The 11,454-nt window shown below is 42.7% G+C and overlaps 2 protein-coding genes across 2 annotated transcripts; both read right to left on the bottom strand.

Moving 5' to 3' along the window:
- Window positions 1-3,671: 3,671 nt before the first annotated feature.
- Window positions 3,672-8,429, bottom strand: pnn (pinin, desmosome associated protein). The gene is made up of 9 exons (XM_030783282.1): window positions 8,311-8,429; window positions 7,485-7,556; window positions 7,329-7,397; window positions 6,363-6,438; window positions 6,182-6,276; window positions 6,015-6,090; window positions 5,528-5,683; window positions 5,181-5,319; window positions 3,672-4,955 (listed from the first exon to the last, which is right to left on the bottom strand). Exons 1-9 carry the CDS (start codon window positions 8,421-8,423, stop codon window positions 3,757-3,759), a joined length of 1,995 nt encoding a protein of 664 aa, XP_030639142.1. The 5' UTR covers window positions 8,424-8,429; the 3' UTR covers window positions 3,672-3,756.
- Window positions 8,430-9,191: 762 nt separating this feature from the next.
- gemin2 (gem (nuclear organelle) associated protein 2) lies at window positions 9,192-11,255 on the bottom strand. The gene is made up of 10 exons (XM_030783271.1): window positions 11,137-11,255; window positions 10,833-10,917; window positions 10,659-10,748; window positions 10,513-10,572; window positions 10,305-10,412; window positions 10,124-10,168; window positions 9,849-9,917; window positions 9,584-9,694; window positions 9,436-9,494; window positions 9,192-9,325 (listed from the first exon to the last, which is right to left on the bottom strand). The coding sequence occupies exons 1-10, from the start codon at window positions 11,253-11,255 to the stop codon at window positions 9,289-9,291; spliced, it is 783 nt and encodes a 260-aa protein (XP_030639131.1). The 3' UTR covers window positions 9,192-9,288.
- Between the last annotated feature and the right edge of the window lie 199 nt (window positions 11,256-11,454).

Consider the following 11,454-nt stretch of genomic DNA (forward strand, 5'->3'; position numbering starts at 1 on the left):
TCCCTGTATCTAAGAACCAAGAGGATTGGGTTGTTGGGAAAACCCTCTGTGGTAACGCAAATCTCTCTCTTTTCACTTTTCGGGCTCTTTTTTTTTTTTTTTTTTGGTTTGATAAAAGCCTCGGGGCTGTAGTTCAATGAATCTATGTAACTATAACAGACAGCCATCAACTCCCATCTGAGACCAACAGTCAAGTGAACACAAATCATAACCCTGAGGCACACCACGATCAGCAGACAAAAAAAAAAGTTCGTTTATCGTGGAAACCCCAGAGTAAGCTCCCCCCCGACTCCCCTTCCCCACCCCACCCCCCTTTTTTATCCACCGTTTTACAACCAAAAAGTTAAGGAGGCACTGGTCTTGGATCTGCTGTAGTCAGCAGAGGAAATGTATTAAAATCAATTTTGAGTACGCTGCTAAGCATTTTGGCTGCTACCTCTGGTGGGGATAAACAGCTTGAGAAAAGAAGAGGTACTTTCGTTCGTGTTGCGTCTGAGAGGAGCAGGTCTCCGAGGGATAAAAACACAATACATCAGTCTATTCAAAGGCTTGCCGATTCTGACAAATAAATAAACAAATAAATAAATAAACAGACCCATACCCTCACTAGCAGTCACGAAATAATCCACAGACAAAAATATCTTTGTTTGCTCCACTAAGGACGGATCACTGTGGTTAACAGCAGTTTCTCTAGGAGGGACATGAACACAGTAGCCTTATGAAGACAGCTTAACCTCACGGAACAGAGATCTAAAGAGCTACATTCAGACACAGTGCACACTACAGTATAAAATGGAAGCAGATGATTCCAGTGATTTTGGGGAAACTAAACAACACTTCTTTTTTCATGTATTTGTTTTTGCTTTTAGGGTTTCTTTTTATATTATTATTATTATTATTATTATTATTACTCATAGAATTCAAACTGCGATCGTTAAATGGGACTCATTTTGAGTAACTCAACCCAAGTCTGTTTACATTATTTGCTGTGCACTCAGTCAGAAAGACTCTTTAGTCTACCATTCAATACAATCTTCAGTGAGCCCCTTGTCCACCACTTTTCCAAAGCAAACTGTCTAATGCATCACACTGACTCACACTAGCTCACTGTCAGCATGTAGTCAGTTAAGCCAACTCCAAGGGACACACACACACTCACACACACAGCCCGCGATCTCATTAAGCTCCACTCAACCTCTCGGGCTTTGAAGCTTGAGGGGGAAAAAAACATGCTATTGATCTGAAAACTGGACTATTCTTCTCACTAGAAGAGTAAAAGCGCTGACCACTGAGAATACACTACAGCACTACCTGAACGCCGAGTAGTTTTTTACTGTCAGCATCATTTAAACCAAGCACACGCTTACTGCTCAAATACATTCAAATTCATCAAACAGTCCTCTTAACTGCATATAATATGCACACATTTTCTTTTGTTTGTTTGTTTTTGTTTTGTTTTTTCTCACGACGTCCCACCACTCCGTGGTTACGCTGGCCCATGTTCAGTGAGAGCATACAGGAAGCGGGGACGTATCGGATGACGGGAGATTGGAGCAGTAGGCAGGTGTTTACTCTCTCTCTCACCTCTGCAACTCGTCTCAACATCCCTACGGATAGGAGTCTGAGAGCCATAACGCAGTCCTGTTTATCCAGCACTTTTCCTCCGGAGAGGGATCAATAAAAGGGCTTCATCATCCCGCCTCATCAGAGACGCACGCTGCTAATGAGCCGTAGAACAGCTGACAGTTCACTTTCCACTCCACGGTCACCACTGACCGCACCAGCCTCCGACTGTGCCACGGAGGAAACGGAGTTCGACATTTGACCACAGAGGTGTAATGGGCAATCACTCACGATCACACACACACTCACACACACACACACACATCCCAAAAGGTTTTTTAAAAGAGGTAAAGAAATACTGACTTGTCTCCACCCACAGGGATCCATAGAGGATATGTACAGATTGAGTCTGCCCGCTCACTGAGGACAATAGGGATAAAACTAGAGGCCAAAATGTTTGTTTGGCAGGTATTACACCTGGTGAATGATAATTAAACTAATATTTGTTTCTCATATAATACGCTTTATTTGTATAGCTCTGAGTGTGTAATCATTCTGTGAATATACACTGTGTGTCACAAAGATTCAAAAGGCCTACTCACTGGTGTGGTCTGAACAAAGGTTTTACTGCCATCAAGTGGCTACTAATGGGATTTAGATTCTAAGCCTTGGGTCAAGAGGCCAAATCAGTTCATCCTCGGTCTTAAAATCTCATTTTAGAGTAAAGGATCACCCAGTCAACCTAATAATTACCCTGAACACGTACAAAGTTTCTTTAAACCATTCATGTCAGAGTACTGAACATGAGTAGTACTCGCTACAAAGGCAAAAGTTTTAAGAGACATTTCAGAAAAAGCAATCCAACTAAATGCAGTCCTAATTTCAAAAGCGTTGCTTTCCAAGCCCTGTGGCATAACTGGGTGAGCTAAAACTGTAAGGCCACGTTCAAGAGCTGCAAAATTTATGACCTCAGTCACATCCTCCTGTGCTACTTACCTCCTTAGTCCGTCTCAGGGAAAGTGGCTCAATTATCTTCCACTTTCAGTAGATCTTTTCAATTATAAGCTCCAATTCAACCAGAGTATAGAGAACAGCTTGATGCTTCCGATATTGCATATTCATATCTTAGACTCCAGCACTGTATATAATGGAAGCAAATACTTATAACTGGAAGATGCAGTCATAAAGGAAACCGCACAGAGGGCGCAAATAGTAAATTTGCTTCCATTTCCATAGGCAACATAGAAAGGCTCACCAAATGAAAACTTGGAAGATTAGAGGCAGTGGTGATGTGTGTTGATGCTATGATGGCCTACTTACAAAGGCTACTTAAAACCACAATTCAAACACTTGAGAACCACTTGATGAAGTGAAACAAAATCTAAGGCTAATTTTTTAATGAGTTGAGCAACAAAATGCATGAGAGATTTTTTTTTTTTTATTACAATTTAATGTGTACAGAAACTAAAAACCAAAGACTGCAGGAGCTTTTAGCATCAAACATGTGGGCAATTTCATTTCACAACAGGACAAGACAAAGGGGGTTTGTTTTTAATCTTTTTTTTTTATTCGCCGACGTTAACGTCTCTTTTGTACAAAAAAAAAAAAAAAAGCATTTTTTCCCCTCCTCAGATGATCTTGTTTGTGATAAACTGGAAGCTCATCATTTTGATGAGAAGTAAAAGTACACCAGCATGGCACTACTGCACAACTGAACAAAATAAAGATATCTACTACTCTACAGAGTGACAGGGACAAACTGGCAACAAAGCACTCCACAGACAATCAGATCTCAACTTACTTTTCCCCATTTGCTTCAAATACGTTGGGAGTCAAATCAGATTGAAGTCAGATAATTGGAAGGACATTTTTTTAGAGTGGCATAATACTTAAAAGCAGACAGTAGAAAAAAAAAATCAAAAAAAAAAAAGAAAGAAAGAAATTCTACAAGTAAGAGCAGAGAAGTCCCAAGGCCAGAACCAAGACGGCTTAAAAGAAAAGATCGGACACGGAGACCTTGGAATTAAAAAAACCCTTTTCAGTGTTAAGATTTCAGAAAGATCCTTTAAGGCAGTTTTACCCCCCCCCCCCCCCCCCTCCAACCCCAATCTAAATACACCAATTTCTAACAAATGCCTTCTCTTTTTAAAAAACGGACAATGGGACCAGCGCAACATGAAACCTGTTTGCTCTTTAACGCCGTTTTTCCTTCCTGTCGGACTTGCGGTCCCGGTCACTGCGAGAGGGCCTCTTTCCCGACCGGCTGCCCTCGGAACTCGTTCTCTTCCTGTCTGACTTAGAGCCCTTATCTTTGGAGCCTTTCCTCTCTCGTCCACTGCTCTTGGACGACTTGTGGCTCCGTTCCGTTCCGCTCTGCTTGCGCTCCCGGTCCGAAGGTCGACGGCGCTTTCTGTCGCGTGCGTGACCATCCCGGCTGCGAGAGCGCGACCTGGAGCTGGAGGATGAGGAGGAGGAACCAGAGGAACTGCTCCTACTACTAGAGCCACTGGAGGAGGAGCTGGAGCCACTGGAGCTGGAACTGGATGAGGAGCTACTGGAGGAGCTACTACTGCTGCTCCTGCTCTTGCTCTTCTTGGACCTGGCTTTGGTCCGTCCCCGGGCCTCCTCGCCCTCCCCACGCTCCTTGGACCCTCCCTCAACCTCCTGAAGAGGGACAGGAGGCTCCTGGCTTTGCTCCTGCGCGGGCTTCTCCGGTTCTGCATTCTGTTGAGATGGATCAGCTCCATCCACTTCTGCGGAGCTTGGCTCCGTCACCATGGCTGTAGCAGGCTCCGTCGGAGGATCTTTTGGTTCCACAGACTGAGCTTCTGCACTGATCTCTGAGGTCTGCTGAGATTCGGTTACGGGCTCCTGGTGAGGTTCCTTCCCTGATTCTTGCTCTTCCTCTCTGCTCTCATTACCTACCTCCTCCACCGCTGCCTCTGGGCTCTGCATCTGCTGCTCAACCTTTCCTGCCTGACTCTCAGTTTCCCTGACTGCTGCCGAGACCTCCATATGCTTCCCTCCCTCTCTACTCTCCACTGGCTCTTTATCTTCCTCTTCCTCCTCATCTTCCTCATCCTCCTCTGCCCTCATCTCCTCGTCTCGCTCCTTAACCTCCTCTACCTGCTCCTGCTCCCTCTCCCTTTCCCTAACCTCCCTCTCTTCCCCTTCCTCCTCTCCTACCTCTTCCTCCTCATCCTCCATTTCCACATCGTGCCTGTTACCTGACAGTTCTACTCCCAGCTTACCCTCTTCTTCCTTCTTCAGCTCTTCAGCCTGAGCCACCTCCTGCTGCTCCCTTTCTCCCGTCCTGTGGGACTGGCGCCTTGGCCGAGCCTCCATCTTGTTAAGATGCTCGGCAAAAGCCTCACGTCTCTCCTCAAACACAGCTGCAGACAGTCAAAGTGAAAGTTTAAAAAAAAAATAAAAATAAGAGTAAGTGAGACAAAACCTACCAGCAGACATCTTTCCACTGCAGTGGAGTACGACAGCTCTATTTACGGTCCCATCTGAGCAGTAGTCATTTGGGGATGTTTGGTAGATGGCAGAACAAGTCTGCAGGTAGCACAAGTTTTCAAGTAAACACCATTCCGCACGCAGACGGACATACTTACCGTTCAGTTTTTTCTGGGATTCCTCTAGGAGCTTCTGAGTGGCTGAGCACATGCGAGCAGGTAAATAAAAGATAGGGGGCTTGGTCTTTGTGCGAATGAATTTAATAATCCTCGCATTATGCGCATTCCACTCTTCTTGCTGAAAAAAAAGGGAAGAGAAAAAAAAAAAAAAAAAAGATGCAGTGAAAAAACTTTTCTTTTTTTTGGTGGTGGTGGTGGGGACAACACACCACCCAGACAGTCAAAAATGGAAGTGCCACATTCAGTGTTTCTGGGGACCCATAGAATTATTACGTCTTTACTTTGCAGCTTTCAAAGCATGCCCCGAGTCTCATTATGATTCTTACCAGCTGAGCAAGCTCTACTTTATGCTCCAGAAGCCTCAGCTCGGTCTGCTTGGCACGTCTCTCTTCAAAAAGCTCTCGCCTCTCGCTCTCCACTTTTTTACGCTCCTGTTCTGCTTGCACTTCCAATTTCTGCTCAATTTCTTGCCGTCTTTTTTGCTGGGAGAACAGAGGCAACAATTGCTTCAAAAAAAAAAAACCCCGAAGAGCAAGCACACAAATGTCTCCAAACATTAAGCAGAATCAGCTGAACTTTTACACAGAGGGAGAGGGACTGTTCTACCAGTATCAGCTGAAAAACAAGAACTAAAACCCAAAGTGTCCTGTTCCAAATGGTTCAGACAACGCATAAAACATACATTTTCAGCACGGCAGCAAAGTATTGGAATGTGTGGCTCTTCTGTTGCTACGTCCACGATGCACACCATGACGAGACCTTTTAACTTTGAGGATATAGCAGCAAAGGGCTCTCCATTTAAAAAAAGCTTACCTTCTCAGTGGACACAGTAGATTCCTGTTTAAATTTCTGCAGCGTTCCCATCAACAGGCCAAACATGCGCCGATTTCTGAAAGACATCCATAGGGTTATGACTCCCGCAAGCATAAGCCACTCCCATGAACCAGGGCTCAAAAAATTTATACAGCAAGTATGAATACCTCTGTTTGCCCCTCTCATCCATGGTCTGGTCCTGAATAAGATCTCGGCGCGTTCGCTCTTTGGAGGTAGCTACTACAGATGACTGCAACGCTGGCTGTAGGAACATAATGAAGCTGTTGAATAAATGCCTTAGTCCAACACCACAAACGGTTTATGATACACAGACTGTCATCCCCTTACTTTTTTGACATCGTCATCTTCCTCAGCGTCGCTGTCATGGCGTGAATCTCTCCTCGCTCGCTGATCTCCAGCCAGCCTGGTGAGAAAAGGCAGATGATTAAAGTTGTATGCATTCACACACACACACGTGGTAACAAGTCACATATGTATTTATATCATGTGTACTTAAAGTCTGGAGGAATCTGAAGTTAACACCAATAACGCGAATTACTCGGCCGCTATTAATAGCATAACGGGTTTGGACCACAGCCACCAACAACACGTATTTGACAAGTGTACCAATGTACAGCTTTCAGCAAGAAGAGCCTATCTGGTTTAATAATAGGACTAGTCAACAGACAGACAGTTGACTGTGGTGAGTTATCTGGTTTATTTAACTTTATATTCCACCTAATGTACATGCAATTTTCGGTCACTGTTTCCCATCTGTACTGAGACAGAAAGGCTGTGAAATAACTGGATTACTCTTGGCACCACACTTGCTTTGGCTCAGGAGCAATTACATCAGACATCCATTATCAGCTGTCCAATTTCCTATCTCCGGCATATTTTAATAATTTAATTTTTACACATCATCTCCTGGGGTTTGCTCGATTCTGCTGCCAGATCAGAATAAAATGGATACTTGGAAAAATAACTTGTTCTGTACAGGGACTATTTTAGTCAATTTTGATCTGGGGTTTTTTTTTTTTTTGGCACTTACTCAAGTTTGTTTTGGAGGGCTACTTTTACCTGAGCTTGAGTTGCTGTTTTTAAAAAAAGAAATAACATTTGGACATGCTTTAACAACATCTGCGTACATCTGGATACCCATTAGGTAAATGTTCTGGTCCAGGTGAAATGTTTCGAAATTTGCTCTTTAATGGCAATGATGCAAACAGTACTCAATGGTTAGACTGGCTAATTGATTTGGTATTGGCTTACACAACACCAGATCAAAAAATTTAAAAAGGTAAACTGCCTCACCTCAAGAGAGCCCCTTCTATGTCCCTCTGTTTTGCTGGAGGTCCTCCACCGCCATCAGAGAGTCCACGCCTGAAAAGACATCCCACCAGCTTAGAATCAAGTCACCAATATTCACATAGCTATCCCAAATCTCCAAGGTTATTCAGCAGTACTTACCTTAAAATGTTGATTCCTCGCCCCCTACCTCCCCCTGGGCCTGAGATGGTCAGCCTCCTCGCTTGACCCGGTCTGTAACAAGAAATAATACGAGACCGTCCAAGTCAGTACCACGTACAACAACGACTCGACGACTAGGCTATCGATACACATTCACAAGTCAGATTTTATTCAAAGCAGAACCGTTGCATTGTGTCAATGAAACTTGCGTGTCATGTTTCACTATACGGAAACGCATCTATGAGCATTTGCATGAAACCATTCTCTAACGAAAGTTACTACAAAATCCAGTGTACATAGCGACCTGACAGCAAAACAAATGTCCAGCACGACACTCAACACAACCCCCTAGAAGAGAAAATTCAAATAGTTGTACACAAAACGACGTCAACCCCAACTGTTGTCTAACTACACAATTGTAGGGAAATTACACTCTTCTTTTTCTGAAGCATCTCTTTGGTTTCATGTGAAATACGCGCTTAGTAACACGCAAGGTCGGGGCCCAAACCACGGTAGATGCACCGTATGGCTGGCCGCCGCCGACTGAAAGGAATGACTACACGCCCACCAAACGGCGTACATGACTGCACAGATAAGGTACCTGCCATACCCCATGTTCTGACAATTAAACTGTTCATATTTTATGCTTGGAGGACAAAAGACAGGCATATATCAGGCTTACGAGCGTTGGTTAATGCTTTAGCTTAGCTTGTTAGGTATCTCGTTAGCATCACGCCATTTACCTAGTGAGAAGCCATGTCTAAAATTGTCAAGAAGCAGGTACTATAATGCGATTCTGCGTAACAGTTTTATATTTCCATCCCACCTGAGTTCATTCGGATCCCTGCCCGTTAGTTTTCTTATGTTTTCGTCCACATTTTTCAAGCTTTCTTTAGCCTTCTCTAGCTGGTCTTGCAAAGTTCTCACAGCCACCGCCATCTTACTTTCGGTTCACGCACGCACGCTTGACGAACAGCGGTCGCAAAGCATCACTGGGTGCTCAGGCCGCGTTATATTTTCGTGACTGGCAGGACCGCTGTCTCATTAGAGACCTTGTTAGATATTTCAACCAATCGTCACACTCGGTACAGCGGCGAATGGAAAAGCCCGCCTCCACGGTCAAACAAGCGCCATATTTGTCACGATACAAATGCTCTGCTTCCGCTGTGAAACTAATCCGTGTGTCTAGTTTGAGTAAAAGATGTAATTTCTTTGCTGTTTTGTCGATTTTTTTGTATTGATAGTTTTGCTATCATGCGACTCATTGTAATACTGCACAGAACCAGTGAGTATCCAGAGAAGATAATCGATATAGATAGTTAATACATATTCATAGATGCACATGTAACAATGTTTCTTTAGATTTTTATTGAAGTTCATACTACTGACCAACTTGTATTTGCCGGAATTGACTTAAGGTTTCCCATTAAAACAGTAATAGCGTGTAGCTAACTCCAAAAGGTATGTTGATCCCACAACATTGAAGTCATGAATCAGCTCAAAAATAATACAAAAAAAAAAATCCAAACACATAATGCTGATGAAAAACAGGCCTGAATGCAACACTGTGACATTTTATTCCATTTCACCAACCCTGGTAATTTGCATTATTCATCAAGATGAGCAAAACACTCCAGTTCAGATTTTGTTTGGAAAACAACATCGAGAAAAGTCAGAAATGCCTCCATCTTTTTTTTTTTTCCAATAAATGTTCCATTTTATATACAAAAGTTATCATGGTTTGTAAACATTGTAACATCCACAGCAAAAGGCCTCCAATCCAAATCGCATTCAGCGAACCTTCTCAGTCTTTGTCTGCCAAATCATTCTGTTCAAAATACCTGCAAAAAAACAACAGTTAGCCTTTTAAGTACAATGAACACATCATTTGGGGATATGTGGAAAAAATGGAAGAAAAAAGGCTTATAATATGAGATCTAGCGTGAGTTACCTTGCAACCAGGCAAATCAACAAGTTCAGGGCTGATAGCCTCTCATCATCTTTGCTCTCCTGAAGTTAAAATATATAATCTCAAATTCATGTAATTCCTTTAGAATGTGCAAAAGTGTTTGGCCGTTTAGATTAACAAAGGGATTTACCAGGTTGGCTCGTACTGTGGAGCATCGTCTTGCAAGCTGTCGAATCAAAGAATGTGCTTCAGGAAGTAGAGGTTTCTCAAGGCATGCTAGTAATGCATACAGCCATCTACCCTGTCGATACGGACGGCACAGTCAATACTTCATTCCCATCCTGTTGTGCGTATGCAGGGAATAAATGCCCACCATTCCATCCCAGCACAAATACAGCCTCCGCTTCGAACAGCAAAAGAATACGAAATAAAAGAGAAGGAGTAACCAAACTTACCAACTGTGGCACAAATTCTCTCTCCTCAAACCAGTTTATTAGGTACTCGAGCACTGCTGAAACCGTGGCCTGAATGAGAAAAGAAAATTAAAATGGAATTTCTCAAAAAAAAAAAAGAGGCCAAAGGTCATTTGCATTATAAAAAAGGAAACGTTACAGAACATAAAACCAGCTGGACCAGAGCTTCTCTCGTCTCACACATTTCATTGTACCGTCGACCCTGCGTTAACCTACATATGACAAATAAACTCAAACCTAGAAGATGAAACACTCACTTGATTTAATTTGCTGACAATGCTGAGGAATGGTGGGAAACCCATCTGAAAAGACAAGAGCCACAGGTAAAAAGGATTAGAGGACGAAACCCAACTGCAATAAGAGACCCTGAGGAGTCATCACTCTGGAGATTTTCTTTAACATTACATTCTGTACTCTCACAAAACAAGTATGAGGTACCTTGATATAATCAACACCTGGCTCCCCACTGTCTGTCTGGGCAGTGTTGAGGCAAACGTTTTCTCCAAGACAAAATCGTTTCCATCCTTCTTCATCATCGATTTTTGGCTGGGAATATAAATGAACTTTAAAAGAACAATTCTGCTTCTGTAATCAAATACAGATGATATTGCAGTTCAGTTTTCAATTTATGCTTTTCCTTTCTTACCATGATGACGTTGTCATCTAAAGTTTTGGTCTGCCACAGTTGTCTGTGTTTGTTTACACTCTAAAGGGGGAGAAATTGTAATATTTTAATTAAAAACAGAGTAAAATTAAGTCTGAAGAACTGAAATCTTTAAAATGGTCTGTTACCTGTCTAATGTCTGAGAAGTTTCCAACTTGTTGTTGCTGCCATTTCAAGCTAGGAGAAAAGCCAAGAGGTGCAGCCTGGCAACCTGTGAGCTTAAACATATTTTAGTCACTGTAAGTTTAACCTGAGAAAGAAGCGTACATATTTACATGAACACATTTTCAGTATCCACTTACCGCGACCTTCACAGACTGATTCTTTCTGAGTTTCTTTGGATCTATCTGAGCAACAACGACGTCAGGGCAAAGAGATGCTTCTCTTCTAAAAGACAAACAATGACATTTGCAGCAGATTATGGATCAAAAATATAGGGGGAAAAAACAGAACCATGACGAATATCTGGACAATAACGGGGTGCTATAAAATCAAACTAAGTAGGTTAGTGATTCACAATTTAAAATAGTCCAGCTAGCTTCTCAGCTTGTACCTTGAATAAAATTCGATAAACATGTAAACACTATAAAACTAAATCGGACTTACTGAACCTGTCTGAGGTATTCTTGCGGATTTCTTGGCGGTTCACTAAGATCAAAATCTTCCGTGTCGCAGGACTCCACAGGTAAAAGCCTGGGCATCAACTCCTCCACGTCTGATTTCATGTCAGCGTTTAAACTCTAAACACAGAAAAGTAGACTTTTGTGCTGCTGTACAACAAGTGCTCAATACTTAAGTGAAATGTTCAGCAATTGGTCCTACTACTCTGTTTGTTTGGCTCCCTCCATTTTGAAGACGCGACATGATGACGCACATTATATGCGTCGGTCACCATGGCATTTTCCTTCTCTTCTTCTGATTTTT

Source organism: Chanos chanos, chromosome 1 (genome assembly GCF_902362185.1).
Source record: "Chanos chanos chromosome 1, fChaCha1.1, whole genome shotgun sequence".
NCBI classification, from domain to species: Eukaryota; Metazoa; Chordata; class Actinopteri; order Gonorynchiformes; family Chanidae; genus Chanos; species Chanos chanos.

Excerpts from the sequence above, each read along its gene's own strand:
- pnn (XM_030783282.1), bottom strand. The coding sequence starts at position 8,423 with ATGGCGGTGGCTGTGAGAACTTTGCAAGACCAGCTAGAGAAGGCTAAA. Across the intron at positions 7,557-8,310 it reads AGGGATCCGAATGAACTCAG|ACCGGGTCAAGCGAGGAGGC; the intron begins GTGGGATGGAAA and ends TTCTTGTTACAG. Across the intron at positions 6,439-7,328 it reads ATAGAAGGGGCTCTCTTGAG|GCTGGCTGGAGATCAGCGAG; the intron begins GTGAGGCAGTTT and ends TTTTCTCACCAG.
- gemin2 (XM_030783271.1), bottom strand. The coding sequence starts at position 11,255 with ATGAAATCAGACGTGGAGGAGTTGATGCCCAGGCTTTTACCTGTGGAG. Across the intron at positions 9,695-9,848 it reads GAGAATTTGTGCCACAGTTG|GGTAGATGGCTGTATGCATT; the intron begins GTAAGTTTGGTT and ends CCGTATCGACAG. Across the intron at positions 9,326-9,435 it reads TTGATTTGCCTGGTTGCAAG|GTATTTTGAACAGAATGATT; the intron begins GTAACTCACGCT and ends GTTTTTTTGCAG.